This window comes from Heterodontus francisci, chromosome 28, assembly GCF_036365525.1.
Source record: "Heterodontus francisci isolate sHetFra1 chromosome 28, sHetFra1.hap1, whole genome shotgun sequence".
NCBI lineage: Eukaryota > Metazoa > Chordata > Chondrichthyes > Heterodontiformes > Heterodontidae > Heterodontus > Heterodontus francisci.
In genome coordinates, this window is record NC_090398.1 from 30247277 (window position 1) to 30258939 (window position 11663).

At 48.9% G+C, this 11663-nt stretch overlaps 1 protein-coding gene across 2 annotated transcripts; it reads left to right on the forward strand.

Moving 5' to 3' along the window:
• The first annotated feature begins 3040 nt into the window (after nt 1-3040).
• LOC137385167 (endogenous retrovirus group FC1 Env polyprotein-like) lies at nt 3041-8658 on the forward strand. 2 transcript variants are annotated; one of them, XM_068060134.1, is made up of 2 exons: nt 3041-3202; nt 6327-8658. In XM_068060134.1, the coding sequence occupies exon 2, from the start codon at nt 7232-7234 to the stop codon at nt 8090-8092; it is 861 nt and encodes a 286-aa protein (XP_067916235.1). In that variant the 5' UTR covers nt 3041-3202; nt 6327-7231; the 3' UTR covers nt 8093-8658. The 2 variants fall into 2 exon arrangements, with proteins under 2 accessions (XP_067916235.1, XP_067916236.1); XM_068060135.1 differs by having other exon boundaries at nt 6341-8658.
• Nucleotides 8659-11663: the final 3005 nt, after the last annotated feature.

Here is an 11663-nt window from a genome sequence, read left to right on the forward strand (position 1 = left end):
GATCAGACAGTGAGTAACCCGGGCAGGATGGACCCAGTGTGATCAGATAGTGAGTAACCCGGGGAGGATGGACCTTGTGAGATCAGACAGTGTGTAACCCGGGGAGGATAGACCTTGTGAGATCAGACAGTGTGTAACCCGGGGAGGATGGACCCAGTGTGATCAGACAGTGTGTAACCCGGGGAGGATAGACCCAGTGAGATCAGACATTGAGTAACCCGGGGAGGATGGACGCAGTGTGATCAGACAGTGAGTAACCCGGGGAGGATAGACCCAGTGAGATCAGACAGTGAGTAACCCGGCTAGGATGGACGCAGTGTGATCAGACAGTGAGTAAACCGGGCAGGATGGACCCAGTGTGATCAGACAGTGTGTAACCCGGGGAGGATAGACCCAGTGACATCAGACATTGAGTAACCCGGGGAGGATGGACGCAGTGTGATCAGACAGTGAGTAAACCGGGCAGGATGGACCCGGTGAGATCAGACATTGTTTAACCTGGGGAGGATGGAGCCGGTGAGATCAGACAGTGTGTAACCCGGGGAGGATGGACCCAGTGTGATCAGACAGTGTGTAGCCCGGGGGGGGGATGGACCCAGTGTGATCAGACAGTGTGTAACCCGGGATGGATGGACCCAGTGAGATCAGACAGTGTGTAACCCGGGAAGGATGGACCCAGTGAGATCAGACAGTGTGTAACCCGGGGAGGATGGACCCAGTGAGATCAGACAGTGTGTAACCCGGGGAGGGATCGACCCAGTGTGATCAGACAGTGTGCAACCCGGGGAGGATGGACCCACTGAGATCAGACAGTGTCTAACCTGGGGTGGATGGACCCAGTGAGATCAGACAGTGTCTAACCCGGGGAGGATGGACCCAGTGAGATCAGACAGTGTGTAACCCGGGGAGGATGGACCCAGTGAGATGAGACAGTGTGTAACTGGGGGAGGATGGACCCGGTGAGATCAGACAGTGTGTAACCGGGGGAGGATGGACCCAGTGAGATCAGACAGTGTGTAACCCGGGAAGGATGGACCAAATGAGATCAGACAGTGTGTAACCCGGGAAGGATGGACCCAGTGAGATCAGACAGTGTGTAACCCGGGGAGGATGGACCCAGTGAGATCAGACAGTGTGGAACCCGGGGAGGATGGACCCAGTGAGATCAGACAGTGTGGAACCCGGGGAGGATGGACCCGGTGAGATCAGACAGTGTGTAACCCGGGGAGGATGGAGCCAGTGAGATCAGACAGTGAGTAACCCGGGAAGGATGGACCCGGTGAGATCAGACAGTGTGTAACCGGGGGAGGATGGATCCAGTGAGATCAGACAGTGTGTATCCCGGGGAGGATGGACCCAGTGTGATCAGACAGTGTGTAACCCGGGGAGGATGGAACAGGTGAGATCGGACAGTTTGTAACCTGGGGAGGATGGACCCAGTGAGATCGAACAGTGTGTAACCCGGGAGACTGGACCCAGTGAGATCAGACAGTGTGTAACCCGGAGAGGATGGAACAGGTGAGATCGGACAGTTTGTAACCTGGGGAGGATGGACCCAGTGATATCAGACAGTGTGTAACCCGGGGAGGATGGACCCAGTGTGATCAGACAGTGTGTAACCCGGGAGACTGGACCCAGTGAGATCAGACAGTGTGTAACCCGGGAAGGATGGACCCAGTGTGATCAGACAGTGTGTCACCTGGGGAGGATGGACCCAGTGAGATCAGACAGTGTGTAACCCGGGGAGGATGGACCCAATGAGATCAGACAGTGTGTAACCTGGGGAGGATGGACCCAGTGAGATCAGACAGTGTGTCACCTGGGGAGGATGGACCCAGTGAGATCAGACAGTGTGTAACCCGGGGAGGATGGACCCAATGAGATCAGACAGTGTGTAACCTGGGGAGGATGGACCCAGTGAGATCAGACATTGTGTAACCGGGGGAGGATGGACCCAGTGAGATCGGACAGTGTGTAACCCGGGGAGGATGGACCCAGTGAGATCGGACAGTGTGTAACACCAGGAGGATGGACCCAGTGAGATCAGACAGTGTGTAACCTGGGGAGGCTGGACCCAGTGAGGTCAGACAGAGTGTAACCCGGGAGACTGGACCCAGTGAGATCAGACAGTGTGTAACCCAGGGAGGATGGACCCAGTGTGATCAGACAGTGTGTAACCCGGGGAGGATGGACCCAGTGAGATCAGACAGTGTGTAACCTGGGGAGGATGGTCCCAGTGAGATCCGACAGTGTGTAGCCTGGGGAGGATGGACCCAGTGTGATCAGATAGTGTGTAACCCGGGGAATATGGACCCAGTGAGATCAGACAGTGTGTAACCTGGGGATGATGGATCCAGTGAGATCAGATAGTGTGTAGCCTGGGGAGGATGGACCCAGTGTGATCAGACAGTGTGTAACCCGGTGAGGATGGAGCCAGTGTGATCAGACAGTGTGTAGCCTGGGGAGGATGGACCCAGTGTGATCAGACCGTGTGTAACCCGGGGAGGATGGACCCAGTGTGATCAGACCGTGTGTAACCCGGGGAGGATGGACCCAGTGAGATCAGACAGTGTGTAACCCGGGGAGGATGGACCCAGTGAGATCAGATGTTTGCCTCAAGCACAGAGGTAAAATGCCACATTTCCATATTCATTTGTGAAGGTTTGTGGGAATTCCAGGTGGGTGAGTTGGGGATCTGAGAAAGGGACTGAATTCACCAGGCATACAAGGCCCTGATCCTGAAGACGTGGAGGATCCCGGCAGCTGTTGGTCCCTCTGTTACCTCAGCAATCCAAGAGACAGTTTCTATTACAGTGTCAGTATGTCCACGGTGCCGAGAAAAAAGTCACGTTTCTGCCGCAAACAGTGGTTGTTTTCCTGTAGCCCAGTTGGACAGACCGTGGATCTGTGGAAAGGAACAAAATCAAACAGTAAAATTTGTCTCTTAAATTTCACTTTGATGGGTTAGAAGACAAGTTTACATTACATTACCTCACACCGCCTGCATCCTTCTCATTTTCTGTTATGCCATCGTTCGATCTCCTGGTGAATGACGGAGTGATGAGAAACGTCCACAGCTGGATGTAAACAGGGATTGTCGACTGAGGAACAACAGCAGGTGAACTAGCACAGGATTGTGAAAGCACCAACCAGAGAGAACGCTTTGATTCAAAGAGCTTCCATAGATCGACTGGGGAGAAAGGTAAGAGAAAGTCCAATTTACTCTGAGAAACACTGGTCCTGTAGACAGTAAAAAGCTAATGAGGTAAGGTCGGAAATGGTGAGAATGAGACTGGGAGAGTCTGACCATCGAGAACAATTACCCAGAATTAGGCCGTGCAGTGGAATGTGAAGTGAGATCAGTTTCTGTCTCAAAACACACAAAAACCAGAAGCACCTTCATAACCACAGAGAGGCCCAAGTGAATCTTGTGTACAATTTTGAGTAAAGGGATTTGATCTTAGGGGTGACTCTCGTCTTGGGCAGAGCCCAGCATTTGGACACCTGTCTGTTTATTACGTGGGGCTGAACTCACACCAACATCATCCGTCCGATCAGTGTTAAAATGTCTCAGATTTGGGGACAAATCAAATCGGAGATTGAACTGTGAAAGTAATTCCTGTCAATTCACTGAACACGATGCAGAGACAAACCTCAAAGATCAGCACGGCCTCTGACCAGCAGCTGTGGTGTATTGTCACATAGTGAATGCTGAACACAGCTTCATTACCTTTCAACAAACCCAATGTTTAGCACTGGAGATGGTAAATGACATTAAACACCGGGTGAGTGTTTACCTCCTATTTCATTGGTCACAGGGACACATAATACAGAAATCAAACAACAGTGGTCAAAGCAAGCAGGGAATGTGCTTCCAAAATCAATGTTGGATACAAAGCCAACATCAGTTTCCTAGTGTATTCTGAAATAGAATCCAAACCAAGAAAACACAGAATCTAGTCTGAAATGGGGTGAGGAATGATATTAGAAATAAAGCAGAAAATGCTGGAAATACTCAGTGGATCAGAGAGTATCTGTGGAGAGAGGAAGGTGGGGTTAATGTTTCAGATCCTGATCCTGTTCTCAGGAATGGTAATCAACCTGAACCATGAACCTCACCGTCCTCTCCCCCCCCCCCCCCCAGACACTGTCTGACCCACTGAGGGTTTCCAACATTTTATTGGTTTTTTTCAGACTTCCAGCATCTCCAATATCTTGCTGTCTCTAAAATATAAGTTTACTTTTGAGTTGGTTTCCTTCCTTGCCGGCCCTGTGGCGGGTTCTACGACAGCCCCCTCGTTGAGACCGTCCCCTCCCCTAACCCCTGGACCTCCACTACAGCCGCCCATGCCCACCCCCCGACACAGCCCGCGTTCATCCACTGACCCGATCACTACCCGGACAAGACTGAGAACCAAAAACGAACCTAAACCCTCTTTGGAACCATCCAAGTTACTCCCTAAAGAACTATACCAACGAGAAGATGACTCCGATATGGGGAACACGGACACTGACGACGAGGGCGATATTTGGTACGGTCAGAAGGAGCCCAGGTTTCGCTGGAACCCTCCTTGTTCCCCGCCATTCTTGACACACGCACTTGTCCAGGCCTCCTCCAGTCTCACATTACAGAAACTGGTCCATATTTATACCACGCACTCAGTGGTGGCCTTACTCACAAGCCAACAGACCCAGCACCTCACTACTGCCCGGCAAAGTCGCTATGAGATATCGCTACTGCAGAATTTCCTTATATCCTTTCACTATTGTTCAGCCATCAACCCAGCCCTCTTTCTGAAGATCCTCCGTTCACTCTGTCCAGTCCCCCTCATGATTGTATCGAGTTAAACCACCACCTCACGGTCTCCCGTTCCGACCTCTCCGACCAGCCCTTTCTGAACGCGGAGCTGATCCTATACGTTGACGGCAGTTCCTCATTGACACCTGACGGCCAACGCTCTGCTGGATACGCTATTGTGGATGATCACCACGTCCTGGAAGCAGCTGCCTTCCTGGAATCTACTTCAGCTCAGAAAGCTGAACTCTTTGCCCTGACCCGTGCATGTATTCTGACCCAGGACAAGGTTGTGAACCTTTATACGGACTCCCAATACGCTTTCGGAGTCGCCCATGATTTTGCCCAACTTTGGTCCCAGCGCGGATTTTTCACATCTGCCGGCACGTCCATTCGCAATGAGGTCTACGTTGAGAATCTTTTACAGGCTATCCAGTTGCCCCGACAATTGGCGATCATTAAATGTCCTGCTCACGTTCCCCTTGATTCTGATGTCGCTCAAGGTAACAATAGAGCTGATTTGGCAGCCAAACATGCTCGCACCTTTTGTGCTTTGGTAGTCCCTCAAATGATGAACAGGAAAAAACCTGATTCAGTGATTCCCACTTCTGATACCGAGGCTTTACCGAGCATTGAGGTTGTTTCTAAATATCAGAGGGACACCTCTGACTCAGAAAAACAGGTTTGGCAGTCCTCGGGTTATACCTTTGACAACAAATCCAACCTTTGGACTTCCCCTGCAGGGCAGGTCTGTCTGCCCGCTGCGTTTTTACCATTATTCTTGGACTCTGTCCACACATGTACACATCTTGGCAAGGAGGGAATGGTAAAATTATTATTGCAATCCTGGTGGAGCCCGAATTTCTCTTCAAGCGCTGAAAGAGTGGCTGCAAGGTGCACAACTTGTCAGAAATACAACATTGGCCAGGGCGCAAAATGTAAGCAGGGCTCCACACCCTTGCCAGATGGACCTTTTTCAACTGTTCAGATTGATTTTATTGAATTACCCCGTGTACATAGTTACAAATATTGTCTTGTTTTATTCGATGTTTTTATGAGGTGGATAGAAGCTTACCCCACAGTAGATAATACTGCTGAAACAGTGGTGAAAATATTGATGAAGGATGTCGTTCCAAGGTTCGGCATACCTCACGCTATAAGTTCAGATAATGGTCCACATTTTGTGGGACAAATAAACGTTGAATTATGTTCGGCATTAAAAATTAGACAACAATTCCACTGTCCACAGCGGCCACAAGCTGCTGGAGTAGCGGAAAGAGATAACCAAACATTGAAAACCAAACTTGCAAAATTGACAATCGAAACTGGACTAAATTGGCTTCAGGTCTTACCAATCGCCCTGTTTCATATGAGGATCACTCCTCAAACAGCTCATGGACTCTCGGCGGCCGAAATATTATATGGCCGACCAATGAGGACTCCATGAACCACTGACCCTGTGGGAACTCTAGATCTGTAATGAGTGACCAGATGATATCTTACATGATGGCACTAACCTCTGCTCTCAAAGCTCTCCATTCGCAGGTTAGAGCGGTCCAGAAAAAAAATGCCAAGGGACTGATGAATCACCAGCCGACTGGTCGAGCGATCTGAAACCCGGCGATTTCATCCTGATTAAAGAGTGGAACAAGCGGAAGCTCGGCACCCGGTGGAGAGGACCGTACCATATCATCCTGACAACCCCTACAGCTGTCAAGTTAAAAGGAAAACCAAAATGGGTTCACAAGAGCCATTGCAAAAAAGTCTCCTCAGCTTTGGACTCTTAGTTGCGATAACCTACATTGTCACGGTCACCCAGGTCAAAGGATTGAAGGATAATCTTTTCCACCAGGTCCATACCAAATTGTATGGAAATCGGACTGTATGTTACCCCTTGGCCAGATCGGTTGAGGCCTTATTTGTGGCCACTCCTGGTTGGAACCCTCTCCAACTGTACACTGTCGAGACATCAGGTCAACCCTGTGAGGGACAGGAGGGCAGATACAACATGAGTATGCAGGGAAGATGTGTAGAATTAATAGATCCCACTCATCCCAATTGCAGGGGGGTGCAGGGGACAGGGGGGACTAGCTGTTCAAAGAGGGAGGATTTTCCCCTGTGTTTTACGGGACAGGGCTGGGGATGTGCCTATGCCCTCGTCCCTAAGAACGCTACTTGTGTACAGAGACAGTGTGCTCGCCAGCATTGCCAAATACACCGAGGCCAGTTTTCATGTACATGTGATAAGGAAAGATGTTTCAACGTCACGGCAGGCAGGCAATTCATTTGCGGCCATTGTAATGGAACCCATGTGAGCACAGACGCATGGTCGTATCCATTCGATTCGCACCAAATGATCGGGTCAAATGGAATATCAACCGACCCCCGCAACTGGTGGTACGTCCAGTTCACACAGATCAATAACAAAATTATTACATGTTACCGAGCCAAGAAGGGATTCATGTTTCTCCTCAACGGCACTTACACAACGGCAACACCAACTCTCCCGATTCGTTTTGCAGTCGGAGCAATAGGACCACTCACCGTCCCATGCCCCCAAGAGACTCTCACACTCGCAGGAGAATAGTGGCCCGGGCTATCAGTTCAGACTTCTGCGCCGATTGGAAGGATCCTATTACCCTGGGATCGTCACTGGGCTACGGATTCCTTAGTGCTCTCTCGCTGGGAGGATCGGCGGGGGTCGTAGCTGCTAAGAATAGGAATTATCTCATTTGCGGCCTAACTATCCTGGGAAATAGCACTAGAAGGGGTCTGGAAGCCATCAATCGAGAGCTATCCGAACTGCGACTATACACCCAACAGACCCGTTATGCTATAGACTACCTCCTGGCCCAGCAAGGGGGAGTGTGTATGATCGTGGGGGACAAATGTATTACCAATGTACGGGATGAATCGCTCAACATCACCGAGGCCATTAACGCCATTAAAGACCAGCTTGATGATTTCAGGCAGGGCCCTAAAGTAGGAGAGGATTGGCTGTTTGGCGGTGGCTGGGGAACCTGGATTATGCATTCTTTGGTAATAGTCGTGGTTATGCTCCTTTTTTCCGCCTTCCAAAGCATCATTAAGTGCCTCCTGACCCGATATTGTGGGGAAATGACTACCATGACCCAGCTCCCCGTACGTTATCGTCCCACCGCTTCGGAGCCTCCCAGAAGCACCTCTGCTACTGACGAGGTGGAAATCAGGGAGGTTACCCGACTGGCAGGTATTGATGTTGAAGGACTTAATGATCACGACTACTTTAAGCCCCCTACCTCTCCGCTCCGCATATGATGATGTTTTGTTGTCATGATATGATAAAAGGAGGAAATGTGGAAACTTGCTCGGACTCCTAGCCCTGACCCAGAAAAAACAATGAAAACAAGTTTTAGAGAAAACGAGACTAAACTCCCGGCTGCATGATCTGCGAGGTCATGTCAGCAGTAAAATGTTCCATCTGGTTTGTTCGGATAAGAAAGCTCAGCAGACAAAAATGACTCATTCACTAACTATTGCAAGTTCGTGACCTCCAGATTGGGTGTGCTAACGCTTCAGAAACAGTGATAACAGGATGCAGCTTGTACCTAATCTAACCACACTAACTGTCTCAAGGTGTAGACGGAACCCATGACAGATATGGGGATGTGAGCAAAGAATAATCTGCTGAACCTTCTGCTTCTGTAAATTGCTTATGCAACCACACTAAATTTAGAATAACAAGTGACGCTCTGAAATGTATAAATGCTACTCGCATTGTTTAAATTGAACTCACTTGTGACACTGTCAGTGGGGCGTGTGCTCCTGCGCAGTAGAATCAGCTGAGTTCAGCTTGCAAGCAATAAAGAGTAATTGATTTCGAATGGTGTCGAGACTTCTTTACCTATACAGGTCCGAACCGATTCCTACACATCCTCCTTCAGTGCCTCTCCTTCATTGTCCAGCTCAATGGGACTGAACTCACTTGTTTCCACTCTTACCCATCCAATGATAGCCAGAGAATCTTGTTCAGTGGCTTCTCTTCCTGCCCCTGCACCATTGCCTCTGGAGACCCCCATGGATCTCTCCTCACCCCCTCCTATTTCTCATCCTTATGCTGCTCCTTGGAGACACAATGTAAAGACAAGGGCTCAGCTTTCACATGTCCACTGACAACACTCTGCTGCACCTCTCTCGACACCTCCACTGCCTCTGCTTTTTCATGCAACTAGTTTGACCGCAAGTCTTAAATTGAGGTATTACAGCACAGAAGGAGGCCATTTGGCCCATTGCGTCCATGCTGGCTCTCTGTAGTGCAATCCAGTCAGCCCCATACCCCTGTTCTATCCCCATAGCTTTTCAAATTTATTTCTCTCAAGTGCCCATCCAATTTCATTGATAAATCATTGATCATCTCCACTTCCACTGTCCTGAGAGACAGCGAGTTTCAGCTCATTGACACTTGCTGTGAAGAAAATTCTCCCTCATATTTTCCACTCCCCCCTGCATCTCTTACACAAAATCTTAGATCTGTGGCCCCTAGTCCTCATAGCATCAACTAATGGGAACAACATTTCTTTATCGATCTTATCCAAACCTGTCATAATCTTGGTAAAATTGCCGCTATGAGGAAAGATTGGTTCGTCTAGGGTTGTTTTCCTCAGAACCGAGGAGGCTGAGGGCTGACTAATTGAGGTGTATAAAATTATGAGGGGCCAAGATAGAGTAGACAGGAAGGACCTGTTTCCCCTCGCGGAGAGGTCACTTACCGAGGGCACAGATTTAAGGTGATTGATAGAAGAATTAGAGGGGACATGAAGAAAATATTGTCCAACCTGAGGGTGGTGGTGTCTGGAATTCACTACCCGGATCAGTGGTGGAGGCAGAAACCCTCAACCCATTTAAAAGTTACCTGGACCTGCAGCTGAAATGCAGTAACCTGCAAGGAGCAGATGCTGGAAGGTGGGATTAGATTGGGTGGCTAGTTTTTTTTTCAGCTGGCGCAGACATGATGGGCTGAATGGCTTCCTTCTGTGCTGTAACTTTTCTATGGTTCTAAACCTCTATCGAGTCTCCACTGGACATAATCTTTCTTAGATACTGAGGTGGTGCCAGAGGACTGGAGAATTGCAAATGTTACACCCTTGTTCAAGAAAGGGTGTCAGGATGAGCCCAGCAATTACAGGCCAGTCAGTTTAATGTCGGTGGCGTAAAGGCTTTTGGAAATGATTTATTTTATTTGTTTGGAGGATGTGGGCGTTGCTGACTAGGTCAACATTTATTGCCTGTCCCTAATCGCCCTGAGTGGCTTGCTGGGACATTTCAGAGGGCAAATTGTGCTGAACTTATTGCTGGAGTTTTTTGATGAAACAGTGCGTTGATGAGGATAATGTGGTTCATGTGAAGTACATGGACCTCTAAAAGGCATTTGATAAAGAGCCACATAACAGGCTTGTCGGCAAAGTTAGAGCCCATGGAATAAGAGGGAGAGTAGCAGCATGGGTCTGAAATTGGCTGAGTGTTGGTTTCTCAGACTGGAGGAAGGTATACAGTGGGGTTCCCGAGGGATTTTTGTTAGGATCACTACTTTTTCTGATATCTATCAATGACCTTGACTTGGGAGTACAGGGCACAATTTCAAAATTTGCGGATGACACAAAACTTGGAAGTATTGTGTACTGTGAGGAGGATAGTGATAAACTTCACAAGGACATTGACAGGACAGTGGAATGTGTGGACAAGTGGAAGATGAAACTTAATACAGAGAAGTGTGAAGTGATACATTTTGGTAGGAAGGACGAGGAGAGGCAATATAAAATAAAGGGTATATTTCTAAATAGGGTGCAGGAGCAGAGGGACCTGGGGGTATATGTGCACAAATGATTGAAGGTGGCAGAATAGGTTGAGAAAGCTGTTCAAAAGCAGCGCAGTGGTTAGCACTGCAGCCTCACAGCTCCAGCGACCCGGGTTCAATTCTGGGTACAGCCTGTGTGGAGTTTGCAAGTTCTCCTTGTGTTTGCGTGGGTTTCCTCCGGGTGCTCCGGTTTCCTCCCACAACCAAAAGACTTGCAGGTTGACAGGTAAATTGACCATTATAAATTGCCCCTAGTATAGATAGGTGGTAGGGGAATATAGGGACAGGTAAGGATGTGGTAGGAATATGGGATTAGTGTAGGATTAGTATAAAGGGATGGTTAATGGTCGGCACAGACTTGGTGGGCTGAAGGGCCTGTTTCAGTGCTGTATCCCTAAATCTAAATCTGACAGGTACATGGACTTTATAAGTAGAGATATTGAGTACAAAAGCAAGGAAGGAAGTTATGGTAATCCAGTATAAAACACTGGTTTGGCCTCAACTCGAATATTATGTCCAGTTCTGGGAACCACACTTCAGGAAAGATGAGTAGAGATTAGAGATTAGAGAGGGTGCAGAGAACATTCACGAGAATGGTTCCAGGGATGAGGAACGTCAGTTACATGGATAGATTGGAGAAGCTGGGTATGTTCTTCTGGAGAAGAGGAGATTTGATAGAGGTGTTCAAAATCACGAGGCGTCCGGACAGAGTAAATGGGGAGAAACTGTTCCCGTTAACAGAAGGATTGGGGTGGCGCAGTGGTTAGCACTGCAGCCTCACAGCTCCAGCGACCTAGGTTCAGTTCTGGGTACTGCCTGTGTCAAGTTTGCAAGTTCTCCCTGTGACCACGTGAATTTTCGCCGGGTTCTCCGGTTTCCTCCCAAAGACTGGCAGGTTGATAGGTAAATTGGCCATTATAAATTGACCTTCGTATAGATAGGTGGTAGGGGAATTGAGGGAAAATGGGGATGTGGTAGGAATAAGCGATTCATGTAGGATTGGTATAAATGGGTGGTTGATGGTTGGCACAGACT